The 23,368-nt window shown below is 49.1% G+C and overlaps 1 protein-coding gene and 1 non-coding gene across 3 annotated transcripts in view; one reads left to right on the plus strand and one right to left on the minus strand.

The window, feature by feature from the left end:
* Nucleotides 1-1,475: 1,475 nt before the first annotated feature.
* LOC129713803 (synaptogyrin-1-like) overlaps nt 1,476-23,368 on the minus strand; it is a 28,265-nt gene continuing 6,372 nt past the window's right edge. The window contains exons 2-4 of one of the 2 annotated variants that reach the window (XM_055663108.1): nt 7,809-8,046; nt 7,133-7,281; nt 1,476-2,609 (exon numbers count right to left, since the gene is read on the minus strand). In XM_055663108.1, the coding sequence (XP_055519083.1) occupies nt 2,403-2,609; nt 7,133-7,281; nt 7,809-8,046 (594 nt within the window). In that variant the 3' untranslated portion in view covers nt 1,476-2,402. Of the gene's footprint in view, nt 2,610-5,417; nt 5,546-7,132; nt 7,282-7,808; nt 8,047-23,368 lie in introns of those variants that run through there. The other variant, XM_055663110.1, reaches the window with a different exon arrangement.
* On the plus strand, nt 15,326-15,398 carry trnar-ccu (transfer RNA arginine (anticodon CCU)). The gene has a single exon. It is a non-coding gene; the product is annotated as a tRNA-Arg (tRNA).

Below are 23,368 nucleotides of genomic sequence, written 5' to 3' on the forward strand. Positions count from 1 at the left end.
GTGCTACGGCCCGCAGCCAGTGATTAGGGCCGGATGATTGCACGTTGGAAGTTTTCACCCCCTCAGTTTCAAGTGGACAACCTGCTCGGGATGGGCGATTGGGGGAAAGGGCTGAGGGAAGTCACCCCCTCTCTTGGCATCACCAGCCCGGCCAGGTTTGTGTGAGGGCAACACTGGGCCATACCAGACCCTCTGGGTCTCCGTCATCATGGGTCTGGGTCACCCTTTCCCCACACACGCCCAGGTAACGTCCGGTCGGCCCCTTTGTCACAACCTGCCCCGACTGACATCCAGCTGAGCTTCCCCCTCCAAGAACCTGCGGAGGGGCTACTGTGCCTGTAAAGCCCCGTCCAATGATGAGGGTGGAGTGGGGGCATGCAAACCTCTTCTCCAATGCCCCAAAACCCAAGAGCCTCCGACTTCAACTACTCCAACCCCCCTCCCCTCTCAACACATCCCACGGGCCCAATCCCACATGGCGGCAACTCTACCCCTCCCCCTTCCCTAGGCTTGATGGAGTTAGGGATGGTCAGGGTTTGGGGTAGGAAGCTCTGAGAGGGCAGTTTTTCTCCCCCCTTCTCCCCCGCTCCTTCCCCCTCCCTCCGCTCCTTCCCCCCCTCTCTCCTTCCTTCCCCCCCCTCTCCTTCTCCCCCCTCTCCTTCCCTCTCCCTATCCTTCCCCCTCTCCCCCTCTCCCCGCCTCTCCTTCCCTTCCCCTCCCCTCCCCCTCTCTCTCCCCCCCCTCTCCCCTTCCGCCTCCTTTCCCCCTCTCTCCTCCCCCCCCCCCTCTCCTTCGCCCCCCCTCCCGCCCCCCCCTCCCCTTCCCCCCCCCTCCCCTTCCCCCCTCCCCCCCCCCGGCTCCCCCTCTGTCCTTCCCCTCCCCCTCATCCCCCCCTCTCCCCTTCACCCTCCCCCCTCTCCCCACTCCCCTCCCTCCTCCCTCTCCCTCTCCTTCCTCCCTCACCCCCCCCCTCTCCTTCCCCCTCTCTCCTCCTTCCCCCTCCCCTCTTCCCCTCCCTCTCCCCCCCCTCCACTCCTTCCCCCTCCACTCTCCTTCCCCCTCCTCCCCTCCCTCCTTTCCCCCCTCCCTTCCCCTCCCCCCTCTCTCCTTCCCCCTCCGCCTCCCCCCTTCAAACTCCCCCTCTCCCCTCCTCCCCTCCCTCCTCCTTCCCCCCCTATCCTTCACCCTTCCCCCTCTCCCTACTCTGCTCTCTCCTTCTCTCCCCCTCCCTTTCCCCCTCTTCTCTGCCTCTTCTCTGCTTCTTCGTCTGTCTCCCCCTCCTATCTGTCTCTCTTCCTCCTCCCATGCAATCCCCCCCCCCCCCCCCCCCCCCCCACAATCGCCCTACTGCTACATTGTGCTTTTAACGAGTAGGTAGAACCTAATTCATCTTCCCCGTCTGCCTGACGGATATGACCGACCAACCCCACTCCCACCTCCCCTCCCCTGGCAGCAAGGGGGGGGGGGGGGGGGGGGGGGGGGAAGGAGGAAATAATGGGGTGGGGAGGAATTGAAACCCCCCTCACATACACAAAGCAATGGATGGGTGGGCGTGTCTGTGTGGAGGGGAGGGGAGTGGGGGGCTGTAGAGGGGATGGGGAAACTGTGTCACTGGGGAGTTACTGAGGGGAGGTGAGTGAGGGGTACCACTTTAACTGGCTCAAAGCAACACACGTACAAATAAGATACACACAAAATGCTGGAGCATCTGCAGTTCCTTCCTACACACACATACATATATAATATATATATATACACACACACACACACATTATATACACGCACACACCTACACAAACACATATGTACATGTTTATAGACACAAAAACGCTGGAGTAACTCAGCAGGACAGGGCAGCATCTCTGGAACGAAGGAATGGGTGACGTTTTGCGTCGAGACCCTTCTTCCTACTGTCTTCCAAGGTAGGGATTCAACCTGAAGTGTCACCCATTCCTTCTCTCCAAAGATGCTGCCTGACTCGCTGAGTTACTCCAGCTTCTTGTGTCTTATCTTCGGTTTAAACCAGCATCTGCAGTTCCTACTCATGTATACGTGTGTATATATGTATGTGTGTGTAATTGTATGTATGCATGTATATGTGTATGTATGGGTACATATACATACATACATATAAATATAATTGTGATATGTCTCCCACCCACCACTGATCAGCTGACCCAGGTATTATCAAGCGGTCGAGAGCCCAGGGGTTTGTTGACTCTCTGATGTCCGTGACTGATCCACGAGGAGATGAGGACTACCTGCCTGGGTCTAGTCGAGACACGCTGATGGCCACAAGCCGCCTCGGGCTGGGATGCAGAGTTGCCCAGTAAAGTGTGTAGCTGCCCCACTGGGGGATGGATGGTGGGGGTTGTGTGGGCAGCCTCGGCCCCTCCCCCCGCTCAGTAGCCCTGCGACTGGTAGCCGTCGGCCCCGCTGGTGTAGGCGCCGCCCGACAGCGGCTGCTGGTAGGACCCGGGCGGTTCCATCTCGTCGCCGGAAACGTAGGGCACCGAGGCGTCCAGGTTCGGGTCGGTGTAGTCCTGGGAGAAGAGCGCTGAGTCGGCACCCAGGCGGTACCGCTGGTAGCCAAGGAACGCTTGGCCCGCCTGCTCAACCCGGGGGGGGGGGGGGGGAACAAGAGGCAGTGGGGTGGGGGGGACGGGGGGGGACAGCGGGAAGAGAGACAGGGGTGGGGGGGGAAGAGAGCGGGAAGAGCAGAGATGGGAGAGGGAGACAGAGAGGAGGAAGCAGAGATGAGAAGAGAAGAGGTGGCAAGGTGTGGGGGGGGGGGGGGGAAGAGACGTTGGTGGGGTAGGACAGAGGGGAGCGGGTAGAGGGGGGAGGGGTGGAGGGAAGAGAGAGGCGGAGATGGAGAGAGGGAGGAGAGAGGGGAAGAACAGGGAGGAGAGATGGAGAGAGGAGAGAGGGAAGGGTTGAGACAGTGGTGGGGAAAGGGGGGGGGGGGGGGAGACGGGGAGAGGATGGGATGGGCGGAGAGGGGAGATTGCAGGCGAGACAGAGCGAGCGAGGGGGAAGGACGCTGCCGTTAGTGTTAATTTGCACAAAATGTTAAAACATAAAACTCGCGAGCAAAGCACATTGCAAGTTAGACCAGAGTTTGTCGTTAACATATTAAGCAGTTTGAGAAGCCAGACGACAAGGTGATGCAGTACATTCCAGCAAGAATACTTGTGGCATTTGCCATGAAGATCGAAACACACACACACACACACACACACACACACACACACACACACACACACACACACACACACACACACACACACACACACACACACACACACACACACACACACACACACACACACACACACACACACACACACACACACACACACACACACACACACACACACACACACACACACACACACACACACACACACACACACACACACACACACACGCAGAGAGATTATGGAGGGCCTCAGCGAGTAGCTGCATCACTGGAGATTAACCTGGCAAAAGTTACTAAAACCTCCTCAAAACAGCCTCAAGTCACGAGGACACAGAACCTGCAGCCGTGAAGCAGTGAGGAGAGGAAGGGAGAGTTATGTGTGTCAATTTTGTACTGTCTTTGCAAACTGTGTCACAAGTATTTTCTAAATGAGAGGCATCCTCATTGTAACGTGATATTGTTTAGTTTGGATATATAGCGTGGGACCTTTGGACAACCTAGTCCACACTGACCAGTGATCACACTAATAGACCCCTCTCATCTACCCGATATTTCCTGGTGACTGCCAGCACCCGTCATAGCCGCAGCAGGTCGCCAAACATTTTCAACATGTTGAAAATCCAGCGACGACCATATAGGAGTCACCCCAAGGGGTAAGCCACCTGTTCACCTCCAATCTTGGTCTCTTCATCAACCTCAAATTCATTCAACTCCCTCATTCCCACATTAATCTGTGTGTCGGTTGCCTGACCCTCAAACTCTCGTGCCATCCCTAAACCCCTCTGATAGACACAAAACGCTGGAGTAATAGCCCTGTCCCACTGTACGAGTTCATTCAAGAGTTCATTCTCCTGAGTTTAAAAAAAAAAAATTCAAACTCGTGGAAGCACGTAGAATGTACATTCGGAGCTCGGGGACGTCTCTTAGCGGCCCGTAACGCTAACGGCAGGTACTCGGGAAACGCGGCAAGCTCGTGAAGATTTTTCAACATGTTGAAAAATGTCCACGAGAGCCCCGAGTACCCACGAGCGGCCATTGCCGTAATTCTCCGAGTTCGAATCGGGGCAAACTCGGGAGAGCGAGCTCTTGGAATGAACTCGTACAGTGGGGCAGGGCTTTAACTCAGCGGGACAGGCAGCATCTCTGGAGAGAGGGAATGGGCAACGTTTCTTCAGCCTCTCGTGTGAAGAAGGGTCTCGAACCGAAAGATCATCCATTCTATCCCTCCTCTCTCCAGAGATGCTGCCTGTCCCGCTGAGTTGGCAGCCATTTTGTGTGCGGCAAGTCCCTCCTGACACAGCACGGTGATGAAGCCAGACTGTTGTCCTTCTCCATTTTGTTTTCAATAAATGTTGACACCAGGACACTGAGGCCTCGCCCATTGGATCCTATATACCCCCAGCCTTGGGAGATTCAACCTCTCATCCCGGAGATAGATTCTCCCAACAACTCTCTCAGCACTGCACTGAGGCGTTAGACTTGAACCTACATGTTGACTGAGAGAGGAGTGAAGGCTGTGGGACAGGGGTTGGCTAAAGTAATCCTCAAACAGGCCCAAGACGGAATGTTTCCAGTAGTGGGAGAGTCTAGGACCATTGGACGCACCATCAGAATAAAAGGACGTCCCCTTAAAATGGAGGCTAGACGGAATTTATTTCGTCAGAGGGCGGTGAATCTGTGGAATTTATTGCCACAGTCAGCAGTGGAGGCCAGGCCATTGGGTATAAGGCGGAGATTGACAGGTTCTTGATTAGTAAGGGCATCGGACAAAGGTTATGGGGAGAAAGCAGGAGAGAATGGGGTTGAGAGGGAACAGTAGATCGATCAGCCATGATCTAATGGCGGAGCAGGCTCAATGGGCCGAACGGCCTGATTCTGCTGGTCACATCCCAGAGACTGGAGATGAAAGGGTTTAGTGTGGGTAGACATAAATGCTGGAGAAACTCAGCGGGTGCGGCAGCATCTATGGAGCGAAGGAAATAGGCAACGTTTCGGGCCGAAACCCTTCTTCAGACCAGGAAGTGTGGGTGTCAAGGGGCTGTGGGGAGGAGAATGGGGTTAAGAGGGAAAGATAGATCAGCCGTGATTGAATGGGGAAGTAGAGTTGATGGGCCGAATGGCCTAATTCTGCTCCTTTCACTTATGAACTCACACACACTGAGTCCTGAAGTAATAATAGGGTGAGTGAGAGTTGGCGGGGGGGCGGGGGGGGGGGGGGGGGGGGGGGGTAGAGACAGAGTGTAGGGGCAGCGGTTAGGCAAGCTGTGCTGGGAACAGTTTATTGTATTCCTCAGAGAAGGTGATGTCCTTCAAGTGTTCCATCGCAAGCAGTACCTGGTAGCCCTGTAACGGGAATGTGGGTGAGACAGGGAGCCACGTTGAGCCGGGCCACCCACAGTGCATCCATCCCCTCGCTGGGCACTGACACGGAGGCAACCAGCCAGCACCCAGCCCCTGCCACTTCCTCGCCACCCAACCACAGTGGCTAGAGCTGCCTCACAGCCCCAGGGACCCAGGTTCGACCCCGACTGCCAGTGCTGTCCGCATGGCGTTTGTACGTTCTCCCTGTGAGCGAGTGGGTTTTTCTCCGGGAGCTCTGGTTTCCTCCCACCCTCCAAAGACGGGCAGGTTGTGTAGGCTAATCGGCTTTGGAACAAGTAAGTAAGTAAGTACGTTTATTGGCCAAGTATTCACATACAAGGAATTTGCCTTGGCGCTCCGCCCACAAGTAATAGTTGTATAATGTCTCTCGTGTGTGGGATTGTGCTAGTGTACGGGGCGGTGATCACCGGTCAGGCAGGACTCGGTGGGCCGAAGGGCCTGGTTTGGCTCTGGTATCTCCAGTTCAGAGGGATACGAGCCAAACACGGGCAAGGTGGGACTGGTGTAGATGGGACATGTTGGTCAGCATGGGCAAGTTGGGCTGAAGGGCCTGTTTCCATGCTGTAGCTCTAAACTCTACAGTCGACCGATGCATGTTTACATATCTGTTGTGCTGCTGCTGGTGTGAATTTAAATCGTTCCATGTCGGCACATATGAGGGTAAAATACTCTCGACTTATGAACAGAGCTTTGGGACTTGTGGGGCTGGTACAGTCAGCAGCTGCCATCTACACTAACACACAGCAAATGGATTTGAGTATAGGAGCAGGGAGGTTCTACTGCAGTTGTACAGGGCCTTGGTGAGACCACACCTGGAGTATTGCGTACAGTTTTGGTCTCCTAATCCGAGGAAAGACATTCTTGCCATAGAGGGAGTACAGAGAAGGTTCACCAGACTGATTCCTGGGATGGCAGGACTTTCATGTGAAGAAAGACTGGATAGACTCGGCTTGTACTCGCTAGAATTTAGAAGATTGAGGGGGGGGAAAAGAGCAATGACAATAAAATTGAATTTAATCTAATATAATCTTATAGAAACGTACAAAATTCTTAAGGGGTTGGACAGGCTAGATGCAGGAAGATTATTCCCGATGTTGGGGAAGTCCAGAACAAGGGGTCACAGTTTAAGGATAAGGGGGAAATGTTTTAGGACCGAGATGAGAAAAAACAAATTCATACACAGAGAGTGGTGAATCTGTGGAATTCTCTGCCACAGAAGGTAGTTGAGGCCACACAGTTCATTGGCTATATTTAAGAGGGAGTTGGATGTGGCCTTTGTGGCTAAGGGGATCAGGGGGTATGGAGAGAAGGCAGGGATGGGATACTGAGTTGGATGATCAGCCGTGATCATATTGAATGGCGGTGCAGGCTCGAAGGGCCGAATGGCCTACTCCTGCACCTATTTTCTGTGTTTCTACAACAGGCAAGAGGAGATGACCAGGTGTGTAGAGTGGCTTCTGACCTCGGGCTTGAGGGGCAGAGGGAGGAAAGCAGGAGCAACCCACTCCGGGAGCTTTGGTAAGGAAGGGCAGTGGGTCCAGTACTCACCCAGGTGAAGATTGAGAAGAAGGAGAAGGTGATGGCAGCACGGGCCGCGTCCGCCCCTTCCTTCAGCGGGTTGTCCTCCGCCAGGTTGGTCACCTGCCACTGGTTGGTGAGGAAACAGAAGCTGACGAACCACAGGAAGGACCAGCAGGCTACGGGGAGAGAGGGGGGGGGGGGGGGGGGTGAAGGAGAGGAAAAACAAAGAGAAACTGTCACCCAACGCCCATCATTTTTAGGAGTTTAGAAGATTGAGAGGGGATCTTATAGAAACTTACAAAATTCTTATGGGGTTGGACAGGCTAGATGCAGGAAGAGGTTCCCGATGGTGGGGAAGTCCAGGACAAGGGGTCACAGTTTAAGGATAAAGGGGAAATCCTTTAAAACCGAGATGAGAAAAACATTTTTCTTCACACAGAGAGTGGTGAATCTGTGGAATTCTCTGCCACAGAAGGTAGTTGAGGCCACAGTTCATTGGCTATATTTAAGAGGGAGTTAGATGTGGCCATTGTGGCTTCTCTCCATATGGAGAGAAGGCAGGTACAGGATACTGAGTTGGATGATCAGCCATGATCATATTGAATGGCGGTGCAGGCTCGAAGGGCCGAATGGCCTCTACTCCTGCACCTATTTTCTATGTTTCCATGTTTACCGAAGATCCGACCTCCCACCCGGCACTCACCCGAAAATCCGATGTCCCCCAGGACGGCTTTTTTGCGGTCCTTGACGCTGCTGATCTGCGGGAAGTAGGCGTCGAGGGTGAGGAAGGCCAGGCAGCCGAAGAAGGCCAGCGTGCCAATGGTGATGCCGTAGTTACAGGCGTTAGCGTTACGGTTGAAGATGCAGTGCTCCTCGATCTCGTTCGGACGGTTCACATACCCCTCGTTCACGATCGATCCAAACACAACAATCGAGAAAATCTGTAGAGGGAGAGACGGAGAGAGGGAGAAGTGGACAGAGAGAAGTGGACAGAGAGAGAGAGAGAGAGAGAGAGAGAGAGGCAGAGAGACAGAGAGTGAGAGAGAGAATAGATAGATAGATAGAGAGAGAGAGTGAGAGTGAGAGTGAGAGTGAAGAGAGAGAGAGAGAGAGAGAGAGAGAGAGAGAGAGAGAGAGAGAGAGAGAGAGAGAGAGAGAGAGAGAGAGAGAGGAGAGAGAGAGAGAGAGAGAGAGAGAGAGAGAGAGAGAGAGAGAGAGAGAGAGGAGAGAGAGAGAGAGAGAGAGAGAGAGAGAGAGAGGGGGAGAGAGGGGAGAGAGGGAGAGAGAGAGAGAGAGAGAGAGAGAGGGGAGAGAGAGAGAGGGGAGAGAGAGAGGAGGAGAGATGGACAGGGAGAGTGTGAGAGATAATAGATAGATAGAGAGAGAGAGGGAGAGAGAGAGAGATGGACAGCCAGGGGAAGAGAGAATGAGTGAGCATGTCATAGAGGGACATACACGCACACAGAACCAGAGAGAGAGAGAGAGAGAGAGAGGCAAACACACAGAGAAAGAAATGAAGAGCGCCAGAGAAATTGAGAGATAGATCAAGAGTGAGGAAAAGAGAGAAAGACGAGAGAGAGCCAGGTAGAAGGGAGAGAGAGAGAGGTTGAGCGAGAGAATTGGAGGGAGACGGGGAGATGGTGGGAGTATGAGGGCAAGCCAGGAGGAGAGCACACCAGGAGTGCAACATAGGGTCAGAGAGAATTTGTGCATACGAGAATGAGCCAGGCAGGGTGGAAAGAATGAGAGAGAGATTAGAATTCATACTATTTCCATCATCTTGCATTTCTGAAGCATTTAATATTTTAAAAATCCAAAGATACCTCACAGTCAGACAACTGGAAAAATATAAGCTGATGCTCAGGGATATGTTGAACAATACCCCAGTATTGGACAGAGACCAATACTCTCTCTCTGTCTGTCTCTCTGGCTCTTCTCTCTCTCTCTGTCCACCTCTCTCTCTCTCTTCTCTCTCTCTCTCTCTCTCTCTCTCTCTCTCTCTCTCTCTCTCTCTCTCTCTCTCTCCCCTCTCTCTCTCTCTCTCTCTCTCTCTCTCTCTCTCTCTCTCTCTCTCTCTCTCTCTCTCTCTCTCTCTCTCTCTGTCTCTCTCTCTCTCTCTCTCTCTCTCTCTCTCTCTCTCTCTCTCTCTCTCTCTCTATCTATCTCTCTCTCTCTCTCTCTCTCTCTGTCTCTCTGGCTCTCTCTCTCTCTGTCCACCTCTCTCTCACTCTCTATCTATTCTCTCTCTCTCTCTCTCTCTCTCTCTCTGTCTCTCTCTGTCTGTCTCTCTGGCTCATTGCAGTGAAATTAGGGGCCATCAAAATGGAGAAAAGACAATAGACAATAGGTGCAGGAGTAGGCCATTCAGCCCTTTGAGCCAGCACCGCCATTCAATATGATCATGGCCGATCATCCACAATCAGTACCCCGTTCCTGCCTTCTCTCCATATCCCCTGACTCCGCCATCTTTAAAAGCCCTATCTGACTCTCTCTTGAAAGCATCCAGAGAATTGGTCTCCACTGCCTTCTTGAGGCAGAGAATTCCACCGATTCACAACTCAAAAGAGAGCTGAAGATGTTCAGAAAGGGGAGTCCCAGAACCGTACAAAACCCGTACCGACATTACACAGCGTTACATCGTTTAAAAAATGGATAAGGATAGGCAAAGCAAAAAAAAAGTTCCGACTTTGTCATCAAAACTCAGTGTCGCATAGCATGGGAACAGGCTCTTTGTGGCCTTGCTGACCAAGAAGCCTATCTGTGCTAATCCCAGCGGCAGCATCTCTGGAGAAAAGGGATAGGTGTGGAACAATATTCCATGTGTGGCCTCACAAATGTCATGAATAGTTACAACATGATGCTTGAGCACTTCCATTCCATAGCTCAATCACAGGTTAACAGGGGTGGCCAAAATGGCTTCCGGCACCATATAACCATATAACAATTACAGCACGGAAACAGGCCATCTCGGCCCTACAAGTCCGTGCCGAACAATTTTTTTTTTCCCCTTAGTCCCACCTGCCTGCACTCGTACCATAACCCTCCATTCCCTTCTCATCCATATGCCTATCCAATTTATTTTTAAATGATACCAATGAACCTGCCTCCACCACTTCCACTGGGAGCTCATTCCACACCGCCACCACTCTCTGCGTAAAGAAGTTCCCCCTCATATTACCCCTAAACTTCTGTCCCTTAATTCTGAAGTCATGTCCCCTTGTTTGAATCTTCCCTATTCTCAAAGGGAAAAGCTTGTCCACATCAACTCTGTCTATCCCTCTCATCATTTTAAAGACCTCTATCAGGTCCCCCCTTAACCTTCTGCGCTCCAGAGAATAAAGACCTAACTTATTCAACCTATCTCTGTAACTTAGTTGTTGAAACCCAGGCACATTGGCCTTCATCAGCCAGAATACTGAGTATAGGAGTTGGGAGGTCATGCTGCAGTTATATAAAATATTGGTGAGGCCACATTTAGAATATTGTGTTCAGATTTGGTCACCGTGTTTATGGGAAAGATGTTGTCAAGCTGGAAAGGGCGCAGAGAATGTTACAAGGATGTTGCCAGGACTCGAGAGTTGAGCAGGCTGGGACTTTAACTCCTTGGAGCCCAGGAGGATGAGGGGTGATCTAATAGAGGTGTGCAAAATCAAGAATGTCGTCTACCTTGAGTTATAAGCTCAGCTTGCACTGTTTGCAGGCCAGAGATGTTATCGCCTGGTGCCTGACACAAAGGACAAGGGCTGGTCACATGAAGAACTCATGTGGGACTTGCCTCAATGCTGCTTTGTCAGTCACATACACACACACACACGTTAGGGCCAGAGGGCCGGTCCCACGTGAATCTCAGGCGGTATCTATAAATACCCACACTAATTTGGCTGCACTGTTGCCCCTTTGTTCTCCAGAGGGCGCTGGGAGACATGGAGCGAGCACGAGGGGAGCAATGAAAGGGCTGGAGATTTTGCACGGTGGAAGTGGTGGGGAATTCCTGAGGGAAGAGTCATCCCGTTGATTTAACCACGTTATAGGGTGATTTCACTAAAGGTCACTGGAGCGTAGATCCGCACCCACGTGACCAAAATTCTCAAGTGGAGGACACTCGAGGGTTCGGTACATGTTAGTGGATGGGAAAAAACGCATTTTCCCACCCGTTAAAAACATAGAAAACGGCGAGGTTGTGAGCTGCAATTTACTGTGCCAGTCGGGGTGACCGTGAGGCACAGCTACCTAGATTTACAGGGGAAAAAAAAGATAGCAAGTAAGGTAAATTCAAGAGAGAACTGAAGGTGCCAATCCGGCGGAAATGAACAGCCGACATTTGCCGTAGATATTTACAGGTCGAAAATATCGGGAATTATCGCGTTTGCTCGCTGAATTTATCAAAAGTAAGTTAATAATGCCTTACTTTTGATGAAATTCAGCGAGCAAACGCGATAATTCCCGATATTTTGGACCTGTAAATATCCACGGCAAATGTTGGCTGTTCATTTCCGCCGGTTTGGCACCTTCAGTTCCCTCTTGAATTTACCTTACTTGCTATCTTTTTTCCCCTGTAAATCTAGGTAGCTGTGCCTCACGGTCACCCCGACTGGCACAGTAAATTGCAGCTCACAACCTCGCCGTTTTCTATGTTTTTAACGGGTGGGAAAATGCGTTTTTTCCCATCCACTAACATGTACCGAACCCTCGAGTGTCCTCCACTTGAGAATTTTGGTCACGTGGGTGCGGATCTACGCTCCAGTGACCTTTAGTGAAATCACCCTATATGGATGTCACTGGGAAGGATGCCATTTATTGCCCTTGGCAGCAGAATGGTGGTGAGAAGCTCAGTACTTACTATCTCCTGTGGGAGTCCCCAATTTCAAATCCAGATTGGAGTAAAAGTGGGGTGGTTTAGTTTAGAGATACAGCGCGAAAACAGGCCCTTCGGCCCACCGAGTCCATGCCGTCCAGCGATCTCCGCACACTAACACTACCCTACACACACACTAGGGACAATTTTACATTTACACCAAACCAACTAACCTGTACAGTACGTCTTTGTGGAGTGTGGGAGGAAACCGACGATCTCAGAGAAAACCCAGGCAGGTCACGGGGTGAACGTACAAACTCCACATAGACAGCACCCAAGCTACAATTTTCAACTAAAGTTGTGAATCTCACTCCAGTTCAATAAATGAGGACAGCACTCTGTATCTCTCTACATCTCTCTATGTCTCTCCTTTCCCTGTCCCCTGACTCTCGGTCTGAAGAAGAGTCTCCACCCGAAATGTCACCTATTCCTTCTCTCCAGAGATGCTCTCTCACCCGCTGAGTTACAGCCCTGTCCCACGGTACGAGTTCATTCCAAGAGCTCTCGCGAGTTTTTAAAAAATCAAACTCGTGGTAAGCACGGTGAATGAACGTAGCGGGTACGTCTGGGCTCGGGGACGTCCCTTAGCGGCTCGTAACGCTAACGGCAGGTACTCGGGAAGACTCGCTAACGGCAGGTAAGCACGGGAAGACACGTGAAGATTTTACAACATGTTGAAAAATGTCCACGAGAGCCCCGAGTTCCGACGAGCGGCCATTGCCGTAAATCTCCGAGTTCGAATCAGGGCAAACTCGGGAGAGAGAGATCTTGGAATGAACTCGTACCGTGGGACAGGGGTTTAACTCAAGCTTTTTGTGTTAAGATCTTTGGTTTAAATCAGCATCTGCAGTTCTCTCTCTCTCTCTGCATTTTCCCTCTCCACGAGCCATCCACGTTAAGCTCCTCCCCGTATCTCTCCATTTCATTCCATCGAGGACTTTAATCCTCCAATGACCTTTAACGGAAAGAAATACACACAAACACGCGCGTGCACATATACGCTCACACACACTCGAGAGGAGGAGCAGAGAGAATGATGGGGGGGGGAGGGGGGGAGAAAACTAGAGGAAGGGAGATGAGAGGCAAGGACACTTGACTATACTGCTGAATGCAGCAGGGGCAAGTTGCAGAAATGGTCAAAAAGCAAACATGATCCTGACTTCATGTACAAAAATAGCATAATGCACCCAGCAAAATGTCATAAAACACCTTTGTAAAAGACTGGCTCAGCAACAACTGGACTAAAACATTAGGTGATCAGGTCTTTAGAGATAGAAGCAGAGTTAGGCCATTTGGCCCATCAAGTCTACATTGACATTCTATCTTTCCCTCCCACCCCATTCTCCTGCCTTCTCCCCATAAATCCTGACACAGTGCTGGAGTAACTCAGCGGGTCAGGCAGCATCTGTGGATAACTAACGAACCGTATTCAGAATAAAATATACGCCAGAGGCCTGGTTCGATCCTGACTACGGGCGCTGTCTCGACGGAGTATGTACGTTCTCCCCGTGACCAGGTGGGTTTTCTCCGGGTGCTCTGGTTTCCTGCCACATTCTGAAGATGGTGCAGGTTTCTAGGTCAATTGGCTTCTGTAAATGGTCCCTAGCGTGTAGGATAGAACTAGTGTACGGGTGATCGCTGGTTTGGTGTGGACTCGATGGGCTGAAGGGACTGTTTCTGTGCTGTATCTCTAAACTGAAGAACTGTGCCAAAACTCTTCATATTCTCAGCGTCTCTGCATTTACCAGTGTCATATTCGGTAATATTTGCAACTATCCTTAAACCAAGAACCCTTTGCCACTTGTGTGACTCCCTGGGGCATCTGTGGAAGGAATGGACATGCGACATTTCAGGTGGAGATCCTTCTTCAGACTGATTATAGTAAAAAGCTGGGGATGAAGCGTGGGGTGGGGCAAAGCCTGGCAAATGAAAGCTGGAGATAGACACAAAAAGCTGGAGTAACTCAGCGGGTCGGGCAGCATCTCTGGAGAAAAGGAATGGGTGACGTTTCAGTCCGAGACCCTTCTTCAGATTGAAGAGTCAGGGACAGGGAGACGTGAGATATAAACGGTGATATGGAGAGATATATTCATTTACAGGATAAATGACTAAAAATGTGCTTATTGTGGTGATGTCAAACATAAGGGTTGGCACTACACGCTACCAATCCCAGCTGTGGAGACACAGGTATCGTTGTCTCGTTGTAGGACATTGATCATTCTTTTAATCTGGATTTTTAACTTATGTATTGTGTTTTGTTTTTTTTAAATATAATTTATAGAAACATAGAAATTAGGTGCAGGAGTAGGCCATTCGGCCCTTCGAGCCTGCACCGCCATTCAATATGATCATGGCTGATCATCCAACTCAGTATCCCGTACCTGCCTTCTCTCCATGATGCTTTTATAAGTGATATACTAAGATTTTATGTACTTTATGATATTTTTGTAATATGCAATGCATTTTTTAATGTAATGTTACCCATTGTCTGGACCTCGATTCCATAATAAAGTTTATTCCTATATTATTATTATTATTATTATTATATAGAACCCTTGGGTTTAAACCAGCATCTGCAGTTCCTTCCCAGACAAGTGATAGCTGGAAGGTACACAAAAAAGCCGGAGAAACTCAGCGGGTGCAGCAGCATCTATGGAGCGAAGGAAATAGGCAACGTTTCGGGCCGAAACCATAGCTGGATTCAGGTTAAGGAGAAAGAAAGTACTGGAGCAACTTAGCGGGTCAGGCAGCATCTCTGGGGGACATGGATTGGTGACGTTTCGGGTTTGGACCTTCATCAGACTCTTCAGATTATTCATAGACTCTGACACACAAAGAAACAAATCCACAATAGCCGCTGGTGATGCAGAGAGATATATATCTGTCACCCTGCATTTACCAGAGAGAAGGAAATGGGTGACGTTTCAGGTCGGGATCCTTCTTCAGACCCCAAACGCCGCCCGTTCCTTCTCTCCAGGGATGCCGACTCACCCACTGAGTTACTCCAGCATTTTGTGTCTACCTTCGATTTAAACCAGCATCTGCAGTTCTTTCTTACACACTTCATTTACCCATACCAAAATCTCAGACACCTTGACTCATGCATTCTTGTTACCTACACTGCTGGGATCAAAGTACTGGGATGTTTTAGCACTGAGCAGCTGTGGTACTCGATAGGTGAGCCTAACAACTCCATGATCCATCAGTACACAGCTCAGCGATGAACAAAGGTCATGACAGATGCACTGGAAATGAGAATCACAATGATCACATCACTGGTCATGACCCACTGACAAGCTATTTCAAAAAAAAACCGTATTCACACACACAGTTGATACCAAAGAAAAACACAAAGAGTATGTACAGCCCCAGTGGCCTAATGGATAAGGCACTGGCCTCCTAAGCCAGGGATTGTGGGTTCGAGTCCCATCTGGGGTGGTGAGTTTTTGGGCGGTCACGGTGGCGCAGCGGTAGAGTTGCCGCCATGCAGCGAATGCAGACCCCGGTTCGATCCCGACTACGGGTGCTTGTCTGTACGGAGTTTGTACTCTCTCCCAGTGTGTTCTCCGAGATCTTCGGTTTCCTCCCACAACCCAAAGATATACAGGTTTGTAGGTTTAATTGGCTCGGTAAATATAAAAATTGTCCCTAGTTGGATGGGGGATGGATAGTGTGCGGGGATCGCTGGTCGGAGCGGACCCGGTGGGTCAAAGGGCCTGTTTCCGCGCTGTATCTCTAAACTAAACTAAACTAAAATGGTTGACATTTCGGTTCGAGACACTTGTTTAATGTGTTTTAACTTTATTTATAGTTATTATAGTTATTATAGACTCATTTAATGTGTTTTAACTTTATTTATAGAAACATAGAAAATAGGTGCAGGAGTAGGCCATTCGGCCCTTCGAGCCTGCACCGCCATTCAATATGATCATGGCTGATCATCCAACTCAGGATCCTGTACCTGCCTTCTCTCCATACCCCCTGATCCCTTTAGCCACAAGGGCCACATCTAACTCCCTCTTAAATATAGCCAATGAACTGCCTCCTGTGGCAGAGAGTTCCACAGATTCACCACTCTCTCTGTGAAAAATGTTTTCCTCATCTCGGTCCTGAAAGATTTCCCTCTTATCCTTAAACTGTGACCCCTTGTTCTGGACTTCCCCAACATCGGGAACAATCTTCCTGCATCTAGCCTGTCCAACCCCTTAAGAATTTTGTACGTTTCTATAAGATCCCCCCCCCTCAATCTTCTAAATTCTAGTGAGTACAAGCCGAGTCTATTTGTCATAATGAAGAAACAAAGAACTGCAGATGCTGGTTTACAACAAAGATAGATACAAAGTGCTGGAGTAACTCAGTCGGTCGGGCAGCATCTCTGAAGAAAAACATTTCAAGAAGACATTTCGGGTTGGGGCCCTTCTTCACACCCTGAAACATCGCCCATCCTTTTTCTCCAGAGATGCTGCCTGACCGGCTGAGTTACTCCAGCACGTTGTGTCTATCTGTGGTATAAACCAGCATCTGCAGTTCCTTCCCAACACTGTTCCTCCTGAAATTACATTGTGAGAAATATCTCCGGACAGGTCCAATTTTTTAATTGATCAGGGACGGGATTGCCCTTCAAACTCCATTTAATCAAATATTGGATGAGCAAACAAGCTTTTCCACCCCGGAGGCATGCAGATTCTCAACTCAATTTGCTTTTCACCCAAGAATCCAGTTTAACGTCCTAGCTTAGTTTGGAGATACAGCATGGAAACAGGCCCTTCGACCCACCAAGTCCACACCGACCAGCAATCCCTGTACATTAGTTCTCACCTACACACTAGGGATAATTTTACAGCAGGAGCCTATTAACCTACAAACCTGCACGTCTTCGGAGTGTGGGAGGAAACCGGAGCACCCGGAGGAAACCCACATGGTCGCAGGGAGACTGTACAAACTGTGAAGCAGACAAGCGCCCTTAGTCAGGAACGAGCCCGGGTCCCTGGCGCTGTAAGGCAGCAACTCTACTGCTGCGCCACCCTGCCACATAGCAAAACCTTGCAATGGAGGATCTTGCAGTATGTATTGACCAGTCACCCTAGACACAACAGGCTTGTATTTCTGCAGATAATCAGTCAATTATTTTTTCACCCTGGAACAGTCTTGCAACTCCAGTGTGTGTGTGTGTGTGATCACCCATTTTAATCTGAATAACAACTGCCTTTTAGCTCTGAGGCAGAGGGCTTTATTTTAAAGCGGCGAGTTGTTGTGAATGAGCTGCCTGTAAAGACAGCTCAAATAAACTCGACTGCAACTCCCAAAAGGGAACTAGGGAGAGCGTGATTAATTAAAGAGCACTTTTAAAGAGCCAGCTCAGGCATTGGAGACGCACACACACGAACACACACATGCACACAATCACACACATGCACGAACACACACATGCACACGCACGCGCACAATCACATACATACACACACACACACGAACACACACATACACATATAGACACACACGAACACACACATGCACATGCACACAATCACACACATGCACACATACACGAACACACACATGCACACCAACGCACACAAACACACATATAAACACACACATGAACACGCACGCACGTGCACAATCACACACATACACACATGCACACGCACAATCACACACATACGCATATACACACACACACAAACACACATGCATGCGCATGCACGTGCACAATCACACACATGCACACGCTCGCCAAGTTATTTCTTTAGCACTGACTCCACAATTGACTGAAATAGAAGGCAGTGTTCCCTTTGGTACCAGTCAGATGAACTACTGAATATCACAGAGCATAATGATCACCAATTACAAATGCCTAGTTTCTGGAGTTATTTTAACTCTAAGTAGGGATATTAATAAGTCATAGGAGCAGAATTCGGCCCTTTGGTCCATCAAGTCTACTCTGCCATTCAATCATGGCTGATCTATCTTTCCATCTCAACCCAATGTGTCAGCCATGATCGCATTGAATGGCGGTGCTGGCTCAAAGGGCCGAATGGCCTACTCCTGCACCTATTGTCTATTCTTCTACCTTCTCCCAATAACCTTTGACACCCGTACTAATCAAGCGTCCATCTCCATTTAAAAAATACTCAATGACTTGGCCTCCACAGTCGTCTGTAGCAATGAATTCCACAGGTCACCACCCTCTGACTAATAAAATTCCTCCTCATCTTCTTTCAAAAGGTATGTCCTTTTATTCCGAGGCTGTGCGGACTCAGGGGATATGGGGAGAAGGCAGGAACGGGGTACTGATTGGGGATGATCAGGCATGATCACATTGAGTGGCGGTGCTGGCTCGAAGGGCCGAATGGCCTACTGCTGCACCTATTGTCTAGTGTCTCTGGTCCTAGACTCTCCCGCTAGTGGAAACATCCTCTCCACATCCACTCTATCCAGGCCTTTCACTATTCGGTAAGTTTCAATGAGGTTCCCCCCTTATCCTTCTAAACTCCAGCGAGTACAGGCCCAGCGCTGTCAAACAGTCATCGTACGTCAACCCAAACATCCCCGGGATCATTTGTAACTGGCAGTAACAAGTCTGGCACAAGGAAGAGAGCGCTGTTTGAGGTGATTAACTGGAAAGGATCACAGCCACTTAGCTTTAACACTGAGGTGACACTGATGTAATATCTGCTATATACCAACCCAGCCACCACCGAGCATTCGATGAGATATTCAGTGTGTGAAGGAACTGCAGATGCTGGTTTCAAGACACAAAATGCCACAGTAACTCAGCGGGACAGGCAGCATCTCTGGAGAGAAGGAACGGGTGACGTTTTGGGTCGAGACCCTTCTTCAGTCTGACGATGCTGCCTGTCCCGCTGAGTTACTGCGGCATTTTGTGTTTATCTTCGATGAGATACTGAGTTGGATGATCAACCATGATCATATTGAATGGCGGTGCAGGCTCGAAGGGCCGAATGGCCTACTCCTGCACCTATTGTCTATTGTCTCTGGTCCTAGACTCTCCCACTAGTGGAACCATCCTCTCCACACATCCACTCTACCCAGACCTATTTTCTATGTTTCTATGAGATGCACAGTTGGGTTACATTTGCTTTCTCACAAGAACAGTCAATATTTTTTTCAATATTTTAACAATTTTCCCTTCAAATGACACAGGTTGGACAAGTATCTAGTTTAGTTTGGAGATACACCACGCCAACCATCGATCACCCGCTCACACTAGTTCTATGTTAGCCCACTTTCCATATAACCATATAACCATTACAGCACGGAAACAGGCCATCTCGACCCTTCTAGTCCGTGCCGAACACATAATCTCCCCTAGTCCCATATACCTGCGCTCAGACCATAACCCTCCATTCCCTTCCCATCCATATAACTATCCAATTTATTTTTAAATGATAAAAACGAACCTGCCTCCACCACCTTCACTGGAAGCTCATTCCACATTTCACGTCCACTCTCTACACAATTTGCAGAATGGCCAATTAACCTAACAAACCTGCTCGCCTTTGGGATGTGGGAGGAAACCGGAGCACCCGGAGAAAACCCATGGTCGGTGTGGACTTGATGAGCCGAAGAGCCTGTTACTGCGCTGTATTTCTGGTCTAAAGTAAAGCTTATCGGCAAGCACGCAACCAATATGAACATCGGACGCTCTTGAAAATTAGGTTAAGACCCTTTCAATTAAACAATAAGGGATATGGTGACTGCTTAACACAGAAAATGTTGCTCCCCCTGCAGTGGTTCCGACATCAGTACCCACTTGGCGAGCTTCCTGAGCAATGGTACCCATCAACTGTGATAAGAAAATGATAGTGATTTGTCCACAAGGGCAAAAACACAGCCGGGGAACAGTGAGGGAAAACATCAATAAATATTAGAGAAACAAACAGTCACTGAATGTCCAAGCGAATATCTGCATTGCAAAACTCTTCTCCATTCCCCCTCAAGATTCCACACTGAGCAGCTGGTAGAACCCGGTTCGATCCTGGCCTCGGGTGCTGCCCGTGTGGAGTTTGCACGTTCCCCCCTGTGACCGCGTGCGTTTCCTCCGGGTGCCGCCCACCTTCCAAACGCGTGCAGGCTTGTAGGTCCATTGGCTTCTGTAAATTGTTCCTGGAATGTAGGGTCGAACGAGTGTACAGGGTGATTGTAAATTGTCCCTAGTGTGTGTAGGACAGTGTTAGTGTTCAGAGATCGCTGGTCGGCATGGACTCGGTGGGCCGAAGGGCCTGTATAACCTTGCATCCTTGATTTCTTCTTTTCACAACCAAAGGCAATGCAAAGAGCAAGTTCATCGTAAAGATGCGGACCTAGACTCGATTAATATTCTCATCAGATCTAACATGACTGTACCTCGATCACGCCTTACAGTGTCAGATACCCAGGTTCGATACTGACCTCGGGGGTACTGCTTGTGCAGAGTTTGCACATTCAACCCTGTGACTGCGTGGGTCTTCTCCGAATATTCTCTGGTGTCCACCCACTTGCCAAAGACATGCAGGTTTGTAGGTTAATTGCCATCTGTAAAATTACCCCGAGAATGTTGGCTGCAAAATTGGGATAACATAGAACTAGTGTATGGGTGAAGATTAGTCAGCACCGACTCGATGGGCCGAAGGGCCCGTTTCTGTGCTGTATCTCTCAACAAAATAATCAACCAATGTGATAATTCCTTTTGATGAAATTAATTGGCTTTTTAAACAAAATGCAAGAGAATTTGAAAAAGATGACATATAAGATTGTTAAGGGCTTTGACACGCTGGAGGCAGGAAACATGTTCCCGATGTTGGGGGAGACCAGAACCAGGGGCCACACAGTTTAAGAATAAGGGGTAAGCCATTTAGAACGGAGACTTTTTCCTCACAGAGGGTTGTGAGTCTGTGGAATTCTCTGCCTCAGAGGGCGGTTCTCTGGATGCTTTCAAGAGAGAGGGCCCTTAAAAATAGCGGAGTCAAGGGATATGGGGAGAAGGCAGGAACGGGGTACAGATTGGGGATGATCAGCCACGATCACATTGAATGGTGGTGCTGGCTCGAAGGGCCGAATGGCCTACTCCTGCACTTATTGTCTATTGTAATGATGCATCACATTGCACCAATCATAACCTACTTACTATCTATTCACTTGTGAAACATTTTCCTTTTATTGTAATGGGAATATCAATACATTTCATGGAATATGGCCATTTGATTTACATTTCGGAGGCCAAACCATTCATTGCTTAACTCAGTGCATTATTTGTACACAATAAGAGTCCCAGCACTCACGATCAATAAACATTCGTGTCACATATAGTCATACAGCATGACCCTATCACAACCAGAGAGCAGTGCTGAATTATTTTCTACCTTTTTGAGGACCCTCGCAATTTCCAGCACTAAACGTTATTCCCTTATCATGTATCAATACACTGTAAATGGATCGATTGTAATCATGTATTGTCTTTCTGCTGACTGGTTAGCACGCAACAAAAAAGATTTTTCACTGTACCTCAGTACACGTGGCAATAAACTAAACAGTGTGGAAACAGGCCCAGCTTGCCCACACCGACCAACACGTCCCATCTACACTAGTCCCACCTGCCTGCATTTGGCCCACATCCCACTAAACCTGTCCAATCCATGTACCTAAGATAGACACAAAATGCTGGAATAACTCAGCGGGTCAGGCAGCATCTCTGGAGAAATGATACAAAAGTGAGTGGTTTTGCAGATGGTGAAGATGGTTGTGAACGATTGCAGCAGGATCTGGATCGATTGGCCAGGTGGGCTGAGGAATGGTTGATGGAATTTAATACAGAGAAGTGTGAGGTGTTGCCTTTTGGGATGTCTAACAAGGGCAGGACTTGCACAGTAAATGGTAGGCCTCTGGGGAGTGTTGTAGAGCAGAGGGATCTAGGAGTGCAGGTGCATGGTTCCTTGAAGGTCGAGTCGCAGGTAGATAAGGTGGTCAAAAAGGCTTTTGGCACATTGGCCATCATCAGTCAGAGTATTGAGTATAGAAGTCGGGAGGTCATGTTGCAGTTGTATAAGACGTTGGTGAGACCGCATTCAGAATATTGTGTTCAGTTCTGGGCACCATGTTATAGGAAAGATATTGTCAAGCTTGAAAGGGTTCAGAAAATATTTAGAAGGATGTTGCCAGGACTAGAGGGCGTGAGCTATAGGGAGAGGTTGAGTAGGCTGGGTCTCTATTCCTTAGAGCGCAGGAGGATGAGGGGTGATCTTATAGAGGTATACAAAATCATGAGAGGAATAGATCGGGTAGATGCACAGAGTCTCTTGCCCAGGGTAGGGGAATCGAGGAACAGAGGACATAGGTTCAAGGTGAAGGGGAAAAGATTTAATAGGAATCCAAGGGGTAACTTTTTCACACAAAGGGTGGTGGGTGCTTTGAGCAAGCTGCCAGAGGAGGCAGTTGAGGCTGGGACTATCCCATCATTTAAGAAACAGTTAGACAGGTACATGGATAGGACAGGTTTGGAGGGATATGGACCAAGTACAGGCAGGTCGGACTAGTGTAGCTGGGACATTGTTGGCCGGCGTGGGCAAGCTGGGCTGAAGGGCCTGTTTCCACACTGTATCACTCTATGACTCTAACTGGAATAGGCAACATTTCCGGTGGAGATCCTTCTCTGAAGTAGGGTCTCGTCCCGAAACGTCACCTATTCCTTTTCTCCAGAGATGTTTTTTTTTAAAAAAAAATTATTACCATTATTCTTATGGGTGACTTTCAAAGACTCTCAAGGATGCCTTACAGAATTTAATAAGCAGATTACAAAACATAAGCTGCAGAATTAAAAATAAAAAATTAAATTAAAAAAAAAGGAAAAAAAAAAAAATAGTAGGGACATCAACAACACACGATTCAGAGACTTGTCTGACTCGCTGAGCTACTCCAGCTTTTTGTGTCTATTTTCAGTTTAAACCAGCATCTGCTGCTGTTCCTTCCTGCACTATCCATGTACCTGTCTAAATCTACAATACAATACAATACAATACAATTTAATCTGGACCAGAAAACAAAATAATGACGTTTAACTTTTTAAGAGATGCCAGCTCTTGCCGTCACTAAAAAACTGGTTTATTTACTCTTTTACTTCCCATTTTCCTCGATTCTCTGTGGACCGACTCTCCTCTATGTTCAGCTTGTGTTCCGATCACCTACGGCCGTCTTTGAAGTTTCAAGAGATTTGACACCTCCATGAATACTCTTAGCAAACGCAGTGGGAAGTCGAAGGTACACAAAAAAGCTGGAGAAACTCAGCGGGTGCAGCAGCATCTATGGAGCGAAGGAAATAGGCAACGTTTCGGACCGAAACCAGGAAATAGGCAACGTTTCGGGCCGAAACCCAAGGGTTTCGGCCCGAAACGTTGCCTATTTCCTTCGCT

This window comes from Leucoraja erinacea, chromosome 37 (assembly GCF_028641065.1).
Source record: "Leucoraja erinacea ecotype New England chromosome 37, Leri_hhj_1, whole genome shotgun sequence".
NCBI classification, from domain to species: Eukaryota; Metazoa; Chordata; class Chondrichthyes; order Rajiformes; family Rajidae; genus Leucoraja; species Leucoraja erinaceus.